The sequence below is a fragment of the Panthera pardus genome, unplaced genomic scaffold (assembly GCF_024362965.1).
Source record: "Panthera pardus isolate Hobbes unplaced genomic scaffold, ASM2436296v1 HiC_scaffold_16, whole genome shotgun sequence".
NCBI classification, from domain to species: Eukaryota; Metazoa; Chordata; class Mammalia; order Carnivora; family Felidae; genus Panthera; species Panthera pardus.
In genome coordinates, this window is record NW_026526721.1 from 78,349,450 (window position 1) to 78,373,883 (window position 24,434).

Sequence of the window (24,434 nt, forward strand, 5' to 3'; positions counted from 1 at the left end):
TACGGTGACCTTATTTTCAAGATGAGTTCCCTTCTCCTTGCTCTCTCTCGTTTCCACTTTGACAGTGAGACTGGACTTGGCCTTTTTCTAAGGCTAACTTAGACTAGAAGATGCCAGTGCAGATGGATTACTAAAAATTAAAAGTAACTATTTCCCTGTGTGAATGAAGGCAGCACTGGATTGGGATGAAATGTAAGGAGAGGGGGTTTGTGGGTATAGATATTGCTAAAATCACAAGAACCAGGTTTCAAGTCCAAGAGAGAACAGAGGAATACAGATGTAGATCTAAGAGCTGCTATCATAAACAGTATTACAGTAAGCACTTTTCTTATATCATCGGGACTAAGTGGCCCAGCTGGGCACTCTTACTCTTGTAGGAGAACTAAGACAGTGCCCGTGGAGACATCTGTAGTGCAAGCAGACTGGTGGTGCACCTGGATTTCTACCTCCTGCCTGATCAGTGGTGAGACCCTTCAATCAGAAGAAATCAAATCATACTGAAAAATCCCCCAAGAGAAGCAGGAGTCATAAAATGGAATTTGTCAGAAAATCCACATGATGAGCACAGACGCTGTCGGCCCAATCTTCGACCAGACCTTCTGCAAACTGTAGTCAAAGGCACAATTTATCCAGGGGTTCAGAGCTAGGCTCTAGGTTGTAATTGAAAGTCCAAGAATTGCTAGACTCTGGCAAAATTATTTAACTTCACTTTGCTTCAATTTCCTCATCTGTAAAAGAAGAGTACCCATGTTATAGGGTTATAGGAGTATTGGATGCGAAACTTGTAGTATATAGTCAGTGCTCGATATGACCTAGTCTTATTGTCAACAGAACTGTTAGTAGGCATATTTGGGATCAAGCCAAGCTAGAGAATCTCTAATACAAGTAAAAGTCTTGATGGAGCGGCGTAGAGAGATTTAAGGACTCCTTTAACTCTACCTTCTTATTTTGCTCTTTGGGGGAAGGACAAGATAAGGAAAATATGGCCTCTCTTCTCAGTGATCTTATGGTAAAGAAGGAGACATAGACATAGAAATGTATGCTATATATGCTCCATAGCATATATAACATATACATGTATGTGTGTGTGTGTATATATATATATATATATATATATATATAAATATATATACACATGTATATACACATGTATATATATATACATATATATATATACACACGTGTATATGTATATATATACACACACACACACACACACACATCTATATGAGAAATAAAGGCCACAGAAGCTATTAAAAGAACATTAACAAAAACTAGAAAGAAATTGATTTAGGAATTGAAGACCATGTTCTAGGATAGTCTATAGTACCTCTCTGTACAAAACCCTTTCAAATTTTTCAAAAAGCTACATTTGCTGGTAAGGTATATTATATATTTGTATTCTGGGCTCCAGCAGACAAAAATCTTCATTTTTCTGTAGTCACTCACATCAACAATTCAAGTTAAATTCAAGGAAGCAGCAATTCCACTGTGTCCAGGTTTCTGCTGCTTTGCTGTCTCCCTGCTCCCTATTGCATGACAAAAGGACATTGGGATAGAATGTGGTCCAAGCTTGCCTAGTCTCTTATTGGCCTTTAATTGTTGAATAGAGATCATCACATTTCTGAATGGTTTGGGCAAAAATTGCTGACAGACCCCAAACTCTCTTGATTGCATGTTTTAATGAAGACCGAAAAAGAAAGGCAATTTCAAGCCGACTATAGACAAAGAAAAATTAATTTGGTTTTCTACTACCTGCAGTTCATAGCCTGGTAGTAATTCACTCTTTATTCTGCTAAAAAAAATACTCTGTATTGATTATGCTGACACTGACAGTAAAACTGTGTGGTGGTTGGTTTTCTTTAATTTTTTTTCTTCACATCTCAGATGAGAAAGTGGGTTATGATTCATCCTGCAGAATCTGAGTCAAAATTCATTTTTGTCTCTTTTCAATTAGATCTTCTGCATTCCACATTAAAAAGCAAGAGTAGTTTGCTCAGCAAATGAGGACACTGTGGTATGCCGTTGTGTGTTGCTTTCTCACACACAACTGAAAAACATTTTCTCTATCCTCTAATGATATTCCATTAGCAACAGAACACCATAAGAAGACACAATGTGCCAATTCAAAGAGAGACAAGCACTAACATTAAAAATTCAGAGAGGTTGATTATTATACACTAATCATAAACGGCATAAATCAAGCCAGACGTTGCACTGGGAAGCAACACTAACAGCTCTTAAATTTTTGATCTATTATGGTTTAAATGTTTATTATTTATTTTGAGAGAGAAGGAGAGAGCGATCGGGGAGGGGGAGGGGCAGAAAGAGAATCCCAAGAAGCCTCCAAACTACCAGAGCAGAGTCTGACATGGGGATCAATCCTATAAATGGTGAAATCATGACCTGAGACAAAATCAGGAGTTAGACACTCAACCGACTGAGCCACCCAGGTGCACCTTGGTCTGTTATAGTTTAGAATGTATTTTCCCATCTACTGGTTTTACTTGATCCTCAATATATATATATATATATATATATATATATATCCTCACAATATATCCTCACTATACACACACACACACACACACACACACACACATATATATATATATATATATATATATATATATATATATATATAATATGAAAATGATCTTCTGTAATAGGTGGAGTAAGTGAAACTCAGAAATGTTAAGAGGTTAAATACAATTGTTGAAAGTATACATAATTTAATCCAGAAAACCTAAATTAAGAATTTGGTTCCACTTCTTAACCTGTCCTTGGATAAACTGGTTTCTTTTGGAAAATGATAACTCTAATCTTAAAACTGCCATAATAATGTTTTTAAATAATGCATACCAATATGTTCCAAAGCACATTAAAAATGACAAGTGTCCACAGTATCATACAGAGAAGATACAGAACTTATACTTGGATATCCTGAACTCCAAGTCCAGTGCTTGTTTCTCGGTGCCATGTAACAAAAGATACATTCTGCATTTTTATGACAGTGCTGGATTATCTACACTGAAGACCATTGTCGCATTAATGGTTACCAATATTAATTTCACTTATGTATGCCAAGTAACATTAGTGAACAACATTATTGACTCAGGAAAATCCTTAAACAGTGATGCTAGGGTATCCACCTCAATACAGAGTATTCCTTATGTTCTACAATCCTATTTTATTTGTGTTAACTGATAGTTAAAGCTACTTTAAATGCAGTGAATCTTCTCATAAACCTTAAGAAATGAGGAACAACATTGAGCAGAGTATAAAATGGCCTAGGGAATAGATCATTGAGCTTATCTTCCAATCCCGTGGAACTCTGAAGCAATCAAAGTTGTAATTCTACATCAGACAGCTGTTTTCCTATCTACCTATGTTTTAATGTGTATAGAAGGCAATGTATGAAAAATATCTGAGGCAAAAAAATAAGGGCCTGAAGGATCTATAAATTATGTATTTTAATGTCCTAACGAAGGAGATGAGGCCCCTGGAAAGGGGCTGAACTAAATTGTCACAGCAAGTCAGCAGGATAGTGTCAGGCCCAGAATCTGGCCTCAGAATGCTTGATTTCTGGCTCTTTAAACCACTACCCTGTCTCTCACGATAACGTGATGCCTCTGGATGTAAAAAATGTTTATTTTGTTAAAGTCAACTCAATGGGTGACCTTGAGGAAATTATTTCCTCATGGTATTCCATCAAGTTGTCTTCCTGATGAATTATATCCACATTTCCCAATATTTTGAACATGAGGGGGATCATGGATAAACATTTTAAAATTCCAATGTGGAGTTTGATTTAATGTATTTTAAGGGGAAAAAGCAGCAATTATTTCAACCCATAAAATCAGATTATGGATATTTTTGACATGGAGGAAGATAAAGTAGGCTAAAATTTAATTGATTTAAATAAAAATATTAGGCAAAAAATAGTACAGATAGTTAATGCATTATGATAAAAATTATAAAGGTGCCTCCAGTTATCAAAGAATGGGAAGCCCTGAAGCTAGATGATTTCTAAGTGCCTCTCTAACTTTGCCATGATCCTAAGGCTAAATGGGAGATAGAGGCAGTGGAGATTAGTAACTGTCTTCTAGTACCTCCCGCCTACTGCATCTTCTTAGCCTCCTTCAACAAGTCACTCCTGCACACTGTTTCTGTTTCCTCATTGAATTTTAACACATGATACTCACAGGTATGAGTGGAGTTGAGTCCAGGAGAAGGTCTGATAGAGAACCAGCTGAAGTCTGAGCTCACAGCTGTGCAGCTGCTGTAATGAATCTGGGATAATTTAATACAATATGACTGACTTTGGAGTCAGCTAGGAAGAGAATTGGAATAAGGTCATTAATTTGGACCAGCTTCCCAGTTTATTGGCCTTGGATATTTTCTGCTTGCTTTTTTTTTTTTTTTAATGTTTTTATTTTTATTTTTGAGACAGAGACAGAGCTTGAGCAGGGGAGGGGCAGAGAGAGAGGGAGACACAGAATCTGAAGCGGGCTCCAGGCTCTGAGCTGTCAGCACAGAGCCCGATGTGGGGCTTGAACTCACGGACTGTGAGCTCATGACCTGAGCCGAAGTTGGGCGCTTAACCAACTGAGCCACCCAGGTGCCCCTCTGCTTGCTTTTCTTTAAAAGCATTCAACTGAGAATTCAGATAGTACAACAGCTAGTACGTTGCCAACCAGTCTACTCCCCAGCAATGGGGGTCTCTTCATGTGAACTCCTGTGACATTTAATTTGGCCCGGGTCAACTGGTAATAGCAGAAAAAGCCCCTGAACCTAGATGAAAAGCCATGTATTTTCCACTGCCATCCATAAGATGTGTTCTCCATCCAAGTCCTTGGTGCTATAGGATTTAACAATGCTTTCTCTTCTTGACCATTATGTTACCTCATTTCCATTATTTCCCATAAAGCACACTACAATGATTGGTATATAGTAGGCACTCAATAAATATTTGTAGATGAATGAATATGTTCAATTAAAAGTACAATAGATGCCTATCAAATAGAACTCTGCAGATGTTCAAACAATGGCTTTGCTGACAGTCACTCATTAGCCCTTCTGACAAACCTAATGTCACTTCAAAGTCTGGAAGGAGATGATTATCTGTGTGTTATAGAGAAAGTTGTGGGGAAAGAGCAGGTGAGGGGTAAGGAGGATGGTTTGGAGGGTTAAAGGGAGTGGAGTTCAGAGTTATCTGTATTTGTGTGTGTAAGATCAGAAAATGCATAATTAGCACTTGCAGGTTTTGGTCTAAACTCTAGCCACACGGTTCAGCACATAACCATAAACAACCTAAGAATTGGAACTTTTTTTTTGGCGGGGGGGTGGACACACACCGTGTGCTCATGCCAGTGCATTCTCTCCCAGATCGCCAAGTTTGCTGTCAGTCATTAAGCAAAGAAACATTTTTTTTTTTTAATTATGAAGTAGGAATCTCTTTTCTACATTTCATTCTCTGGTAAAGAGAATGATGATCTCAATGCGACTGAATGAGTGAGTGTCTGCTGTTGATATAAAGACTGAATGAAACACCGATCCTGAGTGGTGTCTCATATGCTTGAAGGGGCCCACTGTAAGTGAATGACCTTTCATAGCTGGTTGCTATGGAAAACACATATAAACATGGGGTAAGGATGTTTCAATGTGACACCTTGCGCATCTGACCCATTTAGATTAGAATAGTAGCAAACTGACGAGTTGAGAGATTATCCTAGGTTCCAAGGACTATAAACCCCACAGTGGGAAATGAGGGAAATGGGAGGAAATATGATCTAGAACTTAAAACATCTCTACTATGTAACCTATCAAGTAACCAATTTCAATCCTTAATTTTCAGAGAAAACACATGTAAAAGAGATCAAGTCCAAGGGTGTCAATCTAGTTTTTACTGAAGTTCAAGGGATGTAGCAACTGTACCTTGCTCTACACATTCTCCATGCCTTAAAGTGATTAAAGAGAAAGAATGAGGGCCCCGGGGTGACTCAGTCAGTTAAGTGTCTGACTCTTGATTTTGGCTCAGGTCATGATCTCATGGTTTGTGAGATGGAGCACCACTTTGGGCTCTGGGCTGACAGCATGGAGTTTACTCTCTCGCTCTCTCTCTCTCTCAAAATAAGTAAAGGGGGAGAGAGAGAGAGGAGAGAACAAGTGGGGAATGGGCAGAGAGAGGGAGAGACAGAATCTCAAGCAGGTTCTGCACTGTCAGCAGAGAACTCGATGCAGGGCTTGAAGTCAAAAACCATGAGATCGTGACCTGAGCTGAGATAAGGAGTTGGATTCTTAACTGACTGAGCCACCCAGGAACCCCCCTTTTGAAAACTTTTCTTTCCTAAGTTTACTTTTTATTCATTTTCAGAGAGAGAGGTAGAAAGAGAAAGTGAGTGAGTGGAGGAGGGGGAGAGAGAGGGAGAGAGGATCCCAAGTAGGCTCTACATTGTCAGCATGGAGCCTGATGTGCAGCTCAAACTCACAAAGTGTGAGATCATGACCTGAGTCAAAATCAAGAGTCGGATGCTTAACTGAGCCACCCAGGTGCTTCCAAATAAATAAATTTTAAAGAAATAATGAGAAAGTCTGAATTGTAATCCATGGCTCTATCACTAACTAGTTTGCAACTTAGAAAACTCACTCACTTCATCATCTCTAAAAATGAGGGAGTTTTCCTTACACAGTCTCTGATTCTCTCCAGCTCTAACCTTTTATGATTCTAGAAGGCGCTAAATAAATATCTATGAAATGAATGAAATATTATCCCTCTGTAGTTTACTGTATACCATGTCTTGCCACAGGGAATACGCATTTGTTTCCTCACAATTTTCATTTATATGTTGATTAATTAATTAAGCAAATATTAAACATCTCCTATCAGTCAGGCCTAGTTCTAGAATCGAAGATGGGGACACAGCAGTGAACTAAAAAAAATTATTGCCTTCCATCACATTTACATTCTAGTAGGGAAAGTAGACAAGAAATATTACAAATAAGTAATCTGATGAAAATGAAAAAAAAGGGTTTTGGGGATCTCTTCAGCTATTTTGTATTTAAAAATCAAGGAACTCAGGACAGTATACACACATAGGCCCTAACAAGTTACTGACTGTATTATTTTTAAGGACAACCCATTCTTCACTCAAGTTTGAATAAGGAGTATCCAGGAGTGGGTTCATAAAAACAGCAGGCAAACCTACTTCCTCACTTTTCTGAATAACCCTGCCATTCCTTTTCCCAGCAGACAAGACTACTTTCTATTCTTTATTCAGAAAGGAATTTTTGGCCATAGAGTTTTAAAACACTTCCAGCTGTATGACCTTGAATGAGTCATCTGGACTTCAGTTTTCTGGAAAACGAAACACGATTCTGGAGAGTTCCTCAAAGTTTCTAAGTTTAAATTCTTCTTTATGATACTATAAGCCCAGGTTCCCAAATCAATGCTTAAAAATACACTCGATAGCCAAATTAATTAAAAATTAACGTGTGCTGAGATGGAACACATACAATGCTGAGGATTATTTATTTAGTGCTGTAAACATATATTGCCCCAAGCAAACATTTTACCAGAAATCACTACCACAAAAGGAAATATATCTAATATGTCTCATTAACTAGAAAACATTCTATTCCCATGACCCACAGATACCTTAAACAAAGAGCTGGAGAGAAGCAAAACCAAGAAATCCATTTTTTTTTTCCTAAATCAATATAACCTTTTCTCTAAGCTACGCATTTTCTAATTTTTCTCTCATTGTAGTTTTTGGGGTTTTTAATTAATTAGGTCATTTTTTGTGTGTGTGCGAAAATAAGATCCTAAAGGCCTCAGGCTCCACCTGTACTAAAGGCAACTGTGCACCTGGAGTCATTTCCCAGTTTATAGTTGACAGCATACCTTGGACATTACACTGTTGACACAAAATTATAAAAACAAAGAAAAACAAATTACTCAGCACCTCTCAGCTGAGACCCTCTAAGTGCATTTCAGAGCAGACACGTTATTCCTTGTACTGACAGAAAAGCTAAAGCACAGAACCTGGTGACTGGTCTACCTCCACGTTTATGACTGATCTGGCAACAGGGTGCAAAGAGTGTGATGGGGTAGAAAGAGAACAGGTTCTAGAGTAGTAGGTCTGGGCCTCACTGCAATTGTGCCACGTAGGGGATCTATGTTATGGGATCTCTGACTTGTAGGGGCGGGTGGTGGCCCTGGAGAGTGGGGAGTCCCTTCATTACTCAGATCCTGTGTGTGTTCATGTGCCAAACAGGGGGAAATACTGTCTGATTCGCAGGGCTGCTGTTTAGCTCAAATGATATAACAAGTAGGAAATGTTTTACAAGCGGTATATAGATAGCAGTAATGATAATCTGGGGGTAGAACAAGACAGTGGACGGAAGAGGCTGATTCCTAGGCCAGTTTAGACACCCAAGTCACTGAACCATCAGAGCAGGATAGTACTTTCCGAATGCAATCTCATTGTCCATGAGATGCTGGAATACCGATCACTGCTTCCCCGACAAGGGGTTATTGGGTGTGGGCCTAGACTCTTCCAAGAACTGGTTTCTGTCTGCTCAAAAAGTTAATTCATTATACTACATGGGAATGTGCCAGCTTCCCCTCACTTGCCTTGCTTTGTTGCTAACTTTGGAAGCATGGATATTAAGTTTAATTCTTTTCCACATGGGAGTCTTCCAGCAGCACTCGGGCTCCAGGTTTTCTTTTCTCCACACCTTCAACAGTATCTCAAATAGTGGTTTGCAGTTTCCTAGGCATCATAGTCCAAATCCCCTAGACATGCTCACTTATCAACAGGTCTTACTAGCACAGAAGAGGAATGGACTACCGTCCTCATTGATTGGGGTTCTCTCTTTCTACTCACAAACATTCGTTGGACCTCCATATTGCTCCCCACTGAGAAGATACACAGCACCAAGTATGGTGAGTTAGTTTTATTAATAAAGTAATTATAGCACAGGCCCACCCATGCCTTTCTTCTCTTGAGGCTTACCACATGCTAGGTCCCCACTGCTGCTTACCTTCTGCTTCTGCCCAACTCTCCTAGTTCCCTCAGAACTGTCTTTATGTAAAATTTCCCAATATACCTCAATAACAATACTCAGAGAGAAACAAACAAACAAAAATCCTTAGACAAATGCCAAGTTCTGTGAAGAGAATTTACCTAGTGCTGTTCTGAAGGCTAGGGATTCTTCAAATAGCTCACTAGACAATTTTGAGACTCACACACTTCACTTTTTTTTTTTTAAAGGAATAAGACAACACTATGTAAGCAATGCCAAGATAATTACAGCTTTGTGTTTAAAAATAAGCTGGTAGATATTTTCATTCTATCCTCAGATATATCACAGTTCTCATTTCCAGAGTTACTACATTCCAGTAATGTTGTCTTGGGTCTCAGGGTCTGTGCAGCCAGAACACCATTATTTGGGGGAGAATTGTGCCATGGACACAGGGATCACAATGTGGAACCTCTCCTCCACAAACATACTTTCTCTTTCAATATGAATGAAAGTGCAAAACTTACAGGCTTGGGGTGTGTCAACCAACATGGAAAACTCTTGGATCAATGCAAAAGATGTGGCAAAAATATCTACAGACAAACTCAACTTTCCATTCCACTTCCTCCTCAAAACTGTCTGAAAAATAAAAGCTCCAATGATGGCAACTAGCCCTGTAAACTCCCTAATATTCTGGCAGTGTTGCCTTTCTCCCCGTTCTTTTTAATAGCTAAATTTAAAATTCTGCCTCTCATTTTAAGTTCTGCAGTTTTCTCTAACTTATAATAATTCATAGTTCATCACCTCCTGTTCTTTCTGTACATGTATCCCTGGAACTGAGAATCTCCCCTAGTAAAAACATGCTTTCCTAGTTGCCCAGGGAAACGGGTTGCTCTAAGATGCAAGCCTTGCTGCAAACGATTTGGGCCAAAGACCCACTGCCTGGTTACTGAATCAGATCAGAATTTTCTTCTACCTCCAATTTTCTGGTGTGTTTCCTTTCTTCTCCCTACAGGGTAGTGTTTTGAGGCCCTCTCAAGGACTCCATTGGGAGAAAAGACACTTGGGCATCTTCTAGAGTCCAATTATGTAAGGCTAAGTAGATGGAAAATGCTCAGAGCATGAGGGAGTTTTGTCTTCTCTTTAAAGATATGGATTCACCCATCTGATGGGCTATGGTCCATTCCTTGTGGCATTTACCTAATACTGGAATGAAACAATCCCTGTTTTTTTTGAAGTAGATGGAAGAGGGAGTGCATGGAAACACTAAAACTGACATCTTTTTAGGAGAACCATTAAAAAAAAATGCCCAGCTGAGGAGTAGCTTAGAGAAGTGCACCTGCTTGTAATATTTTATCAAGGTCTGACTTAAGAAAAGTCAGTTGAGATGTGCTGTAGTTATCAGCAGTTTTCCTCCCCTCATGGTCAACGGAAGGGCTAGTCAGCTAACATGGTTGGTGGGGAGGTATTAGGTGTGCAGTCTTAAAGTAGGTATCTGAATCATGGCAAAAAGCCCATGCTTAGTGTCACATCAGTTAATTCAGGAGTTATACACAGTTAAAATATATTGCCAGTGACATTGAAGTTCTGACTATACAACTAATGGCCCTGGGCAAAGATAGTCTCTCACTTGAAGATCATGACTTGGGGAGGGAAAGGATGACAAGAGGCAGGATAGCCAACTATTGACAATCTGCAGGAACAACATATGCCTTTCTGTAATGGTGATGAATCAGCACAGACTCAAGAGGACAAGAAAAAGTCCAAATCCTGAAACTTATTAACTACGAAACCTTGAACAACTCATTCAGCTTCTCTAATATCTGTGTCCTCCCCTAAAAAAATGAAGACATTGTCACCAGACCTGTCAGTCAGACTGTGACTGTGAATAGAGCTTTTGACAAATATCAGCTTCTGTCATCACCATTCTAATGACTATCATCTCTTCAGCAGTAGGAAAGGTATGTGTCCAGTGGAAAAGAAGGAAACGTGCACAAGAGAAGGCAGCTCAAATTCATTGGGGCACCTGGAGGGCTCAGTCAGTTAAACATCCGACTCTTGATTTTGGCTCAGGTCATTATCCCAGGGTCATGGCATGGAGCCCCAAGTCAGGCTCCATGCTGAGGTTAGAGCTTCTTGGGATTCTCTCTCTCCTTCTCTGTCTGCTCCTCCCCAGCTCTCATTCTCTCTCTCTCCCCAAACAAACAAACAAACAAACAAGCAAACATTTTTTAAAAATTCATTAAAATACTCAAGTTTAGAAGGCAGAGGAATGTAACTATTTCTCCCACCCAAGGAAGGAGTCTTAACATAATTCATTTGTGAAGCTTCAATACCTTTGGGGGGAAGAAGGATGTCCTGTGTAGCTGTGTTGTAATGGCATCTCTAGTTGTTTTAATGTAAAGTGACTTTGCCCTCCCCACAATATCTATATCTATGTCTATGTCTGTGTCTGTGTCTGTATCTGTTTCTGTATCTATATATATGTGTAGATTTATCAACCTATCTATCATCTATCTAGACTGTTTCAAAGTAAGTTGCAGATATCATGACACTTCACTCTAAATACTTCAACATGTTGCCCCTAAAAATTGGGACACTGTTCTGTATAACCACAATGCCACTACCACACATAAGAAATGAATGTTGATGTATTATCTAATATATACCTCATACTCAAGTTTCTCTAAACTTGCCCCGAATATTTAATAGGTTTTTAAATTAAATCCGCCATCCATTGAGGACTCCTGCCTTCTTCTCCACCCTTATATCCTAATTTTTGTTCCTTTCCACATTGGTGATTCACTCTAACGATTTTATTCTACATTATGTTAAAATTCCCCTCATCGGAAATGACATCGCTTCTCTACTGTAATCCCTCTTCCAAATCTCTGTTAGCATAATTTTAAAGACGTAACTTTAATGATAACCATTTTATAAACATGCTTTCATTCCTGCTTGGGCATGTCCATTCTCCTTTTTCTTCTGAATTCTCAAAGAACTTTGGCTCAACTTTGATTCAGTCACTTGTCACTTTCAGTCTTGTGTTAGGACTAAACACTATAATCCTGTATATATTCTCTATTAGACTAAAGGCACCTTCAAAGGTAAGATCACTGTCTGCCTATCTCTATATGTCTCCAACAGTTAGCAGAGTAGTCTGCACGTAATAGGCACTTGGTGGATGTTTTCTACCTAAAGTAAATTTTCCATAAATAATCCTGACCTCAACTTGTATTTTGTTCATTTTATCTACTTAGGAGAGAATATCCTTCTTCTATTTTCTGTCTATCCAAAGCTGATCTCCATAAAACCATTCCTAATTATCCAGCTTAAACTTTTGGAGGTAATGTATATGTTTATTAGTGGGATTGTGTTGATGGCAAGGCAAATGTATACATATGTCCAAACCCACCAAGTTGTAGATCCTGGTTATGTGCAATTGTTTTTGTTGTTGTTGTTGTTGTTGTTTGTTTTTTGGGTGTTTTGTTTTGTTTTGTTTTTTTGGTCTATCTTAGGAAAGCTGGGGGAAAAGTTTTTAGAAGGCAAAAAAAAAAAAAGAGTAGAGCCTGGAATCTAATCCAGTCCTGCAATTTATTAGCTGTCAATATTGGGAAGATTACTTAACATTTTGGTGGTTCAATTTCCTAATCTGGAAATAATCATAGCATTTACGAGGTTATATATTTTCTATACGGATAAAATGAGTTAATTCTTATAAAGTACATAAAATAGTGACACCATATTGTAAGCACTCAATAAAAGTTAATCATTATTCCACATTCTCTCTCATGCTTCATAATCCTTATTTGGCTAAATGATTATTTACCAATTGGTGACACATGTTCTATTTTTGGTAGGAACTTAAATTTAAATCAGGTATTATTAATGGATTTTTAATGGGCATATTTTATTTTCTTAAATAAAGCATGGGATAACTTTGATTATTGAGGACATTCTACATGCCAAGAACTTGGCTAAGTGCTTTCTATAAATATTTCACTCAATACTCACAATAACAGTATGAGCTAGCAATTATTTCCATATTATAGATAAAGCAAAACAAAAACAAAGACTGAGTGAGCATAAGAGAGTTGTTCAAGCTGTCCACGCTAGTAACTAGGGCAGTTCTTAAATGCAAAGATAATATTTAACTTATGTCTGTTTCGCAGAGATCTTAATACATATTCATAAGCACAAATACCATCTATGTTCAATTTTCCTTATTGGTATGTATTTAGTTGCTATGATATTTGAGGCATATATACATGTTATGTTAGTTGATTTTTATTTTTAATATACCTTAATATGGTAACCTTATTTTTTGCTTTTAACATGATATTTTAAAAAGTTTACCTTAGATTCCAATATAAAACTTTTCCCCATATCAAGAACAAGAGTATGATGCACTCTTGGTATATTTTAATATAACTAGAGACTCTTTTAAAATAACTATTCTCCATGCATTTGTCCTATCAAGTTATGTTTAGCTTTTAGTTTTGTTGTATTTCTTTGGATTAGTGCTGTTTCTATAGGAACTACTAGTGTTGATAGAAATTCTAGAAATCATTTGCTGCACCCTCAAGGTGGGAAATGGGGCTTAAGCAGATGGAGCACATTTCAATGCTGCTTAGCTAGTCAAGGGCACAGAAAAGACCAGAACCAGAATTAATTATTGCCCCTATTGACCTATACCCTATATATAAATCAGTGCTACATTTTTCATATCCTAACCCATTCCATCTATGGCGTGGCTTTGGATCAGGGCCCTCAGTTCACCGAATAGTACATATTCCCAAATAGGAAGCAAGGGGGAGACACGAAAATAGTAAATGTCAGAAAAAATAAAAGCCCTGTGTAATGTTTCCACCTCTGTGCCTCTGCTGCTGCTCTCCTCTCAATGTAATATCCTCTCTCCACATGTCCCAAAAACGACACTACTCAAACTGTGGTCCATGGATGGGTGTTTAAGAAATGTTTATCGCCCTGCAATGGAACAAGTACAAAAACAGGGAGTATTTAGAAAATAATATAACACTTTAATAGAGTAATACATCCCTGTTAGATCTCATAATGGTAAAACTTGGCCTTCCATTTTGTATTGTTTTTATTTCATTTTCTTAGTGATTAATTTTAACTGTGCTCTATACAAATACTGGCCTCCAACAGATGGAGAAAGAAACAGTTTTCATCACAGAAAGTTTGGGAGGCACTGCTTTAAAAGGGCCAGGTTCAGGTGCCACCGATTCCCTTAGAAGGCATTCCTGATGTTCCTGAGGAGTAGAGATTTTAAATTTTATAATATTTAACATAAGTCTCTCTTATGCCTCTTATGGTTTTCTACCAAGATTAGTCATTACTTATGTGTTTTTCTTATCTCTCCTGAATAATTACAACCTCCGAGTACAGGTTATGTATTCATAACACCTCTTAATTGGCATTTAGTTCATAAATTCACATTACACTAACGTACTGGATGAAATAACCATTCATAATTGTTCACAGATTTGGAGAGGGGAGAAGGTTGAAAAAAATACAGTGGGACATCTTTTCCTAAACTTTCAGAGGGAAAGAATTGAGAGTACAGAATTTAGACACTATCCAATTCTGTATTTTGTATATAAATATTTATGTCCTTATTTATTTAAAATGTTTATTTATTTATTTTGAGAGAGAAAAGGGGGGTGAAGAGAGAGGGAGAGACAGAATCCCAAGCATGTTCCACAATGTCAGAGCAAAGCCCAACATGGGGCTCGATCTCACCAACCGTGAGATCGTCACTTGAGCCGAAATCAAGAATCTGACACTCAATCGACTGAGTCACCCAGATGTCCTTGCACGTATATAAATATTTAGACCAGTGAGGAGCCTGAACACATACAGAAATCTTATTTCTGCCTAATTTAGAGAAGCTTACAAATTATCAAAAATTAGTTTTAAAATCAAATTTGTATTCCAAGAAACTGTACAATACCCTTGTGCTTTTAGTATGAGCTGAACAGATATCACATTTATGGCAGTCTCACAAAGCAATTTCCAGGACCTTCCGTTTTGTGCATGTGCATTCGAACTCCAATGCATCTAGACCCAAATCGTTTGCCAGTGGAGATGTTGATACTCCTCATTATCAATTAAGAAAAACCGAACAAGGCATTCACTTCAGAAGCCAGCTCTCAACCCCACTCACCAAAGTATTCATCAGCAGGTGGATTTTCCATATCATACAGCATCTTCTTGGTTAGGTGTTCGAGCTCATCTTCAGGGCGGAATGAAGGGGGAACAGCTGGAGGCCCCATGGATCCTGTTTGTCCACTCTGAAAGGCAGAAAACACACAGTTAGCTCTTTAAATGCAATCTAGACAATCAAAGCAATCAAGTAGCGTTTGCATTGTACAGGAGAAGGTACTGGACATGGCTACTAAGAGATCTGGGTTTTAGAATCAGTTTTAACATTCTTCGGTGTCTGATCTTGGACATATCATTGTCAGTATTCACCTGTCTTAGTGAGATGAGTCATCTACCGGGCTTTAGAAAACCATGTTTACAACAGTAGGAATCTATTGCATTCAGTAATTGCTAAGCAGTCACTATGGAGCAGTTGTATATTTATAAAAACAAGATGAATAAATTGAGCTTCCCCCCTCATGGAGTTTACAGTCAAATGAGAGGTACAGGCACATTAATAATTAAAGATAAAGCAACTATAGGAACTGCACAATCAGGGTACATAAGGGACCTCTCATGTAGCCTGAAAGGAAGTATTCCAGAGAAGAGGCAGGTGCAGACTAGGACTTATTCAGCTAAAAGGCAGGAAACTTATAGGCAGTGGTTCTTATATTCAGGTGAGAAAAGGCTAACTGGTTTAAGGAGCTCCTGGCAGTAGCGTATTTCTGCAGCTTGTGTAAAGCTTGAGATAGGAGATGGGATGGATCTTATGGGGTACAGGGGGGCAGAAAGTGAATGGCCTTGTGTTCTGGTTAAGGTGGTTGAGTAGCTTTTCCCCCTAGTACTACAAACAGCCACATACCAAATGGGGGAGGTAAATCAAGCGCTGATACTGGGTTGGTGTTTAAATAGGTGAGCGAGCCAGAATTATAGCGCTGTCAGGGAGTCAAGTGTCAGGGGAAAGATTATCTGAGATGTTTGACCAAGAATCCAAAGTATGTAGAGAAAAAAGAAAGGCCAGATGCCAGATGTAAAGTAGCTTCGCATGATGTAAATAAAAGGGAATGTATAACGTATAATTCTGTTTTCCTTTGTGTATATTATAACTTTGACCATTTCCGGTATCACACCCCAGAATCTTTAATCAATGTGCTTATAACAGAAAAAACTTATAAAAAGTTAAGAAGTGGGGCACCTGGCTGGCTCAGTTGGGTTAGCATCCAACTTCGGCTCAGCTCATGACCTCACAGTTAGTGAGTTCAAGCCCCATGTGGGGCTCTGCGCTGACAGCTCAGGGCCCAGAGCCTGCTTCGGATTCTCTGTCTCCCTCTCTCTCTGCCCCTCCCCTGCTTGTGTGCAGGCTGTCTCTCTCAAAAATAAATAAATACACATTTTTTTAAAAAGTTAAGAAATAATGATGGCCATGAAGACTAATGGAGAAAGCTGGGACTGAGAATGTAAATTCTTCTTACTTTTATGTTTTTAATTTTTAATTTAAATCCAAGTTAGTTAACATATAGTGTAGTATTGGTTTGAGGAGTAGAATTCAGGGATTCATCACTTACATATAACACCCAGTGCTCATCCCAACAAGTGCCCTCGTTAATGCCCATTACCCATATAGCTCATCCCCCCCGCCCCACCTCCCCTCCAGAAACCCTCAGTTTGTTGTCTGTATTTAGGAGTCTCTTATGGTTTGTCTCCCTCTCTGTTTATGCATCCTTAAGTTGTTATCAAGAATTTCTCCTTTCATGAACAGTTTACAAGAATCAGTTCAACAAAACTTATAGCTGCATATTCATTCACCTGTTCTCCTCCTTATACTAAATGAGTTCTTAGATGTGAAAATCCTACAAAGTACAAATACCTGTACAAATGTTTCATCCTTACTACCAACATGTATTTCAACCACTCCAAGATACATGTTGATTATTTGTGTGATGTCTGAGGCATAAAACGCCACTTAAGCATATGTCAAGTTGTTACTTGGCACCCGTTTGGACCTTTCTCTATATTTATTTTTCATTTTTTAGGTATTTGAAATGCACAGGAAGTTGCGAGTATGGACATGCAGAAAGCCTTTAAAAGGCCCTCACTTTTTTTTTTTATGTTGGTTACTAATCTTACATTGGGATTTTATTTCATTGTTGGACACAATCTGGATGGAGAACGGACAACAGTGAATAAACTACGGTATGTGTCCGGTGACAGAGACAAAAAAAAAAAAAAATAGAGCTGCATGCTGGAATCTTTTATTCATTGTGAGATAAGGAAATTTAACACCCAAAAAGATAAGGGCAGGGCTAGTTATGATAAACCCAGGACAAGAGCCCATCCTAGACTCATTTATTCAATAAACATTAAATGTTAAATTTAAGGTCTCCTCTAAAGTGCAAATAGCATTTGAACATTGGAGGAACGATTTGCTAGTGATATTAAACTTTAAATGGCACAGATGTTATCACTTCTAGGAAAATTTTGCAGAAATAATCATAAAATTATATGACCAAGGCCAGTCACAGGAACCATATTTGAAAAAAAAAGGAGGAACCTGAAGTAACAATGTAACTATTCATCCACGGGTAAGAGGTCACTTAAATGCACAATGATAGATACATACAATGGAATGTGAAAAGCTTTTAAAAGGGTACATTACAAATCTATCTGCAAGGTATGAAAAGGTGACATGGCCATGCGATCAAAGGAAAAGATCTAGTTATAGGATAGGAAGTGTAAATGATGGCCCCATTTTTGTAAAGTAAGTACAGTTTAATTATGTACTGTTCTTTTTTTTATTTTTATTTTTTTTTAAAATTTTTTAACATTTATTTATTATTGAGAGAGAGAGAGACAGAGCATGAGCAGGAGAGGGGCAGAGAGATGGGGAGGCACAGATTCCAAAGCAGGCTCCAGGCTCCGAGCTGTCAGCACAGAGTCCGACGCGGGGCCCGAACTCACAAACTGGGAGATCATGACCTGAGCCAAAGTCGGTCGCTCAACTGACTGAGCCACCCAGGTGCCCCTATGTACTGTTCTATATATAGGTTGGAAAAAAGTCTGAAAGGACATACACTCAAGTGTTAAAGGGGATTTATCTCTGGGTTTGGAATCCCGGGGACCTTTCAACTTCTAAGTTTGTGTTTCTTTTACAATATGTAATTCTACTTCTGCAATCCATGAAGTACAACTTTTTAAATGCAAGGAATTCAAGCGATAAAGATATGTCAGATACTAGCAAAGCCCTGGAACAGGCTTCCAACCCAGGTCAGATGGGGGCCCTGAGAGAAGCAAAAGGCCAAAGGCGCGACGCAGTTGGGTGTGAATGGGAAAAAAGGCAAGTGGTTCTGTGTTTAAGACTGAAGAGGCGAAAGAAAGGAAGGGCCAGCTAATGACTACCATGCCGTACCTGAGGGCCTCCCTAGGGGCCAAGGGCTCTAGGCCCTGTGTGAGACCACAGACAACTCTGAAAACCTGATGAGCTGAGCTCCCTTTTGGCAGAGAGAGACTGACATCCGTAAAAACGCACACTGGGGGGCGCCTGGGTGGCTCTGTCGGTTAAGCGTCCGACTTCGGCTCAGGTCACGATCTCGCGGTATGTGAGTTCGAGCCCCGCGTCGGGCTCTGTGCTGACTGCTCAGAGCCTGGAGCCTGCTTCAGATTCTGTGTCTCCCTCTCTCTCTGCCCCTCCCCTGTTCATGCTCTGTCTCTCTCTGTCTCAAAAATAAATAAACGTTAAAAAAAAAAAAAAAAAAACGCACACTGAATTTACTTATAATCTCAGGAAGCTCACAAGCCACGGGAAACATATCTACAGACCCTCAGGTAGGAATGTCCAGGCAACAGAAACCGCAGTAGGGATTTTCAGCAGCGAGGTGAGCTAATCAGATTAGAAAGTTCTCTCTGGAGCACAGGGAGGACGGGAGAGCCATGAGACTGGAAGGAGGTGGGGAGCTTATCCTAAAATATGTGTGGCCAGAGAGTGAAGGGACTTGCGAGGTGGTGACATTATGGTTAGAGACAGAGGTTTAACTCAGGCACTGGCTTGGGGTCCTCAGGTGAGCTTGTGAACCCTGGATGACTTCAGATTCCCTTCTGTAGAATGGGCCTGTCCAGGTTATCTCGCAGTTGCTAAGAGGATTGAAATCAGAGAGCTTTTGCATGTCATGCTATAGACAGCTTACCTACTTTCAAACCATGGTCACAAAGGGACTCTCTCTGGACCTTCAACCTGCCTCTGAGGGAGGGGATAATCCCAGTTCAGGTGACAGAATTGAAGGCATGGATGGGAAGCTGACCTACATCATGTTTTTCAGACTTGCAATAAGGAGAAAACTTGAGCCCCAAAGAGGGTGTCATCTGACTCCAAAAGCCAGGCATTTTTTCCAACCAAACATTGCTTCCCATGGAGAAAGTGGAGAAATGTCTGAAATATTACCTGTAACGTCAATGGCGTTGGCTGTTTTATTTTAAATCAACAACCATTAAGGAAAACCTGATAATTCCTGCTCCCAGTCTTAGGGCAGACCCTGAGGGAATGGACACACTTTATCATTGTGTGGCCTAATATACATGCTTGCCTTTTAACATAAGCAGTGGCAGCCGGAAGGCCAGGTTTGTCCTCTGCCAGCAATTCAGATTCTACCCTTAGCACTTACGTTACAAGGAGAGGTTATTTCCAAGTACTCCCCTTGTCAGGACTTCATAGATTTTAAGAAAAATATGCCATTCCTTTTATTCTCCAATTACTCCCTATTAGCTTTGCAATACAGTTTCTGAAGTACCACATTTGGAAAGTCACTTTCCTTTTCTTTTACATTCTAATCCCCTATCATGCTAACCTTGGATTCCTGGTATTTCGTATGAGGAAGGACCCCAAGACAACATCTGTCCCAGTGCTTGTGAACGTTATTTGGCCACAGAATTTCGTCCCCGCTCCGCCCCTGGCCTCCATCCCCAAACAGGGCACAAAACTTAACATGCATGAAGAATACGTATTGGTAAAAACACAGACTCCTTAGTGTCCATGTGTCTGTCACACCAAGGAAGACGCAGCCCAGGGCTTTCTTTGAAGTTCAGGTCCTGTAATTACTTTAGGGTTTCTCTCACTTCAATTTCTCTTTCTCAGTAGCACCCAGAACGCAGTGCATCCTAAGATGCCCAATTCATCTTTTGATAAGCAGCTTCCAGCATTGTGCTTGGGTAATAGAATATAATGGAAAATTTGTGGGGTGGGGGCTGGAAGGGATGTGTTGGATTGTACTGTTTTTTCTTTCTTCAAACATGGAGACGTGTATGGTATCGGCAATATACTCACTGCAGCATAATAATAATTCCTTGCATTTTTGTGACCCTTTTCAAGGTGCCTGTTTTCACATACACGTAATCTCAAATGTTTATGCAACAGCCCTGTGTAATAGGTAATCCTGCTTCATGAGGAAATGGAGGCCCAGAGAGGGAAAGTGAGCTCCCTCGGTGGAGCCCCGACTGCTGCCAGGGGCTGTGCGAGTCAGGCATGTTTCAACGACACCACAGTGGTCTTCAGTTCCAGGGCCATCGCAGGCCCTTCTAAGCTCTGTTATTTTGGAGTAATTTGGATTTTTTTCAGAGTAGAGGTTTACTGCTAACTAGTGAAACAAAAGTCCTACGGAGCAAACACAAAGCCTCTACATATTCTTATAAGTATCAATATTAATCACTAATATGAGTGTTCTTTGAAATGTCTGCCACTCCTAGAAAAGGCAAAAAACAAACAAACAAAACCCATTATATGACCTACACATGAGTTACTGAGAAGTGGATTTCAGAAGACTGCTTCAAAGTTCTCTTAAACATACCTTTCCTAAGAAATTGCCAAGTGCCAAGCACTATCATAAACTCAAATTATTCATGATTCCCGCCTCTGACAACTCATGGTTTAGGAAACAAGAGACATGAAAGTAGAAAATTACAGTAAGTGTAAATACTAAGCCACAGGGATGAGTTCAATGTTCTGAGATGGGAGAAGGCTGCCAGTAAGGATATATCCTCTTAGTTTGATCTTGAAGGATAAATAGATTTCAAACAATTTAAGAAAGAAAAAGAAAGGAAGGAAGGAAGGAAGGAAGGAAGGAAGGAAGGAAGGATGGAAGGAAGGAAGGAAGTCAAGACATTCCAAGAGTAACATGTAGAAAAGAACAGGCATATTAGAAAAAACAAATGTTAAGAAATAGAGGAGGAACAGAGCTAGATGATGAGGTTAGAGAAATGACCTGTGGTCAATGTCTACACTGTTTTAGGAAACAGAGAACCATCAGGAGATTTAGAACTGGGTGTTCACTTTACTAAAGACACATTTTGGAAATATACATATTGGCAACATCTTCAAACACCAAGGCCAATGATGCCTTAAAAATGCAACCAGACAGCATGGCATTTCTGAGCAATTTAATGGCTATTATGTTTAAGGACCCTGATATTCATTAAGTAAGCAGAGACCGCTACCTGCTCACCGAAACTGACTTCCTCCTCTTTCTGAGCACATGGCTGGACTACAGTTTCCATTCTCCCTCGCAGTTAGATGTGGCCATGGGAGGCACGAGAAAGGAGAAACACACCCTGTGGAGAGCGATCCACTGACCAGGCTGGCCTGCCTCAAACTGTTACAGAAGGGAGACTGGGAGGAAATATGCTCAAAGGTTCATGGTTGAAAGTAATGGGAGACTGGTTTATATTCTTTCTATTTTCCTATATTTTAATTTTTTTACAATAAAGTTTTTTACCCTCAGATAAGGAAAAAAAAAATTTTTTCTTGATACAGAAGTGTCAGAAAATGGAAAATGTCCAAGCATCTGCAACTGGTTCCTCTCTGTCATGGTTTTTTTCTTGCTAGTGGCCCAGGTGATAATATTCCGGGGAAGGCTTATTATGAATACTGTAGCCAAATTTGGATCTAGGTCCCTGGTAAAAGTTATGGGTGAGGCTGTACAAAAATGAGGACTATTTCTGCAAACAAAGTGATATGGATGGAATCCTTGGTGAGCGTGGAAACTGCCAGATTAACACAAATAACAATATCCATCACATTTATGTAACAATGACAGTATTTAAAGTGTTTTACATATTCTTACATAGGAACCCATAAGCACAGAAGAGCTTATTTATCTCTCTAATCTGCGTTCTGCCTTTAACGGGTCCAGTAATTTTGATCAAATCACTTCTATTCCCCGAGCCTTAGTAGCGTTCTGTGCAAAATGATGTTTTCAAAGATTCCTTTGATTCTACCCTATCTTATTTTTGTGCCCATAATATGCAGGGCATATATCATTACAGATATTTATAGGGAAATCACAGATAATTCATATTTTCGGATACTTTGTAGTCTATAAAAACAGACACACACTGAGTAAGTGGAAACATCATCATTAGAGATTTCCATTTACAGGAGGATTTAAACCACTTGTCAGCATCCCCTGAAACAATCTAGAACTTCATTCAGCATTCTGAATCTGAGTAAGCAGCTGGCAGGTCACAGGGTTTCTGCAGCCTACTGAACTTTCACTACATGTAGGGCATGAAAATCAAGAACAAACAAAGGTTAAACGCCTGATGCTCACCCCTCCTCAGGGGGAGCCAAGAAGAACTTCACCATCCCTCCTAAATGCAACAAGAAGCATAGTAAACAGCCTGCACTGGGGTGCAAACAGTGAAGACCCCAAGGAGAACACCCACCACCTTTAATCTTTGTCACCACTGATTTACTATTTAAATATATGCGTTAAGGATCCATTTTACAAAATGGCTACCCTCTCTTTGTCATCATGCCAGCTTCCTGAGTGACTGTGATACTGACCTCGGTGTGGGTCATTTTTCTCCTGTGAGTGTTGACCCACCATTCATTTCCTAGTTACAAGGTGCTAGATAACTTGAACTTAGTACAAATCTGAACCTTACCAGAGAAGCACCGCCCAGGCAGATAAACACTGGGAAAAGACAGCCAAGATATTCAGAGAGATTACATGATAATGAATACTCTATCACTCGGGGACCAGAGCTGCTCACTTTTCTTGTCCATTTGTAATGATGTACAAGAGGTTCCTTCTCTCAGAGGGAAAATAACTTCAATTATGTGTTCTTGAAAAAAGAAACATTGAAATTATCTTCTTTCAAAAGGTAGAATTAGTCCCATTTTGGAGCTGAAAGCCTGCCAGAAAAAAATATATTTCTGATATTTTCCTTCTTTTTTTCCCCCCTCCTATTTAACTGTGTCAAGTTTGCAGTTGGCAATTTCCTGAGGCTGCTTCTCCTTTCTGACTCTCACTGAATTATCAAGCTCTACTCTCGACGTCTTACTTTTAATGGAAGGAGCACCCTTTCAGGCCAAGGGCCGAAGATTTGCTGCACACCCACTCTGCTTCAGGTTAAAAGCAGTGAGTGGGCCACAGGGAAAGAAGGGGAAAAGGGAACTGCCTATTAGCAACTAGAAACCCATAAATGAATGCTCCTCACGGTTGCATAGGAGCAGAAAAGTGTGTTCTTAGGCCTTCTATTCTTAAGTCCTATTTTCTTGGAGAATGCGTAGCAAGGCTGCAAGGAGGGAGACCCAGAAGTTTTGACTTTAAAAGTTGATTCTAACTTTGAAACCCATTCCAGTCACCTTTCCACTTTCGAAAGTGTAACAGTCTTACAACCTCTTCCGCATATTCCCTTTCCTATGCCAAACACCGATGCCTCCAAATCACCATTCTTAAACCAGATTGGGAGTCACAGCCAAGGACGGGCAATTCTGAGTTATAGCGTGCTAGATGTTACGGCAGCCAGGGGGAAGTACCAGGCTGTGCTGTTGGCGCACAAGGGTGCGACCCTGACGCAGCCTGAGCAGACAGAAAGCGGTTCCTCTCCACACCCACCACTCTCAGACAGGTAGCCTCAAGAGTTCCGGGGCTTGGAACATGCGTGTTCCCAGGCCTGACATCTAAGGCACACTTTCAGTCCTCTGGTGTTTGTTTCTCTACTTTTGATCTTCTCACCCACCAACTGGAAGTTAGTAACATCTATTTCATATGAAGGACCTTTGTAAGATATTAACCATCACATAGATGGCAGTTCTAATTACCAGGAGGGACAGCATACAAACCACTAACAAAGATGATTTTCTTCTTGGAAGTGGAATGTCTGCAGAGTCATATGCTCTCCCAAGTAATGCTCTGCTTCTGTACTTGCTGGTGAAGCACTTCAGGGTAGTCTATCTGAACGTCACATTAACTGTG

The 24,434-nt window shown here is 39.6% G+C and overlaps 1 protein-coding gene across 8 annotated transcripts in view; it reads right to left on the bottom strand.

Annotated features, from left to right (window-relative positions):
* The window catches only part of LPP (LIM domain containing preferred translocation partner in lipoma), a 677,239-nt gene that overhangs the window by 147,918 nt on the left and 504,887 nt on the right, over positions 1 to 24,434 (bottom strand). For all 8 annotated transcript variants that reach the window (XM_019463484.2, XM_019463486.2, XM_019463485.2 and 5 more), the window contains one exon: positions 15,212 to 15,338. In XM_019463484.2, coding sequence (XP_019319029.2) covers positions 15,212 to 15,338 — 127 coding nt within the window. The remainder of the gene's footprint in view (positions 1 to 15,211; positions 15,339 to 24,434) is intronic.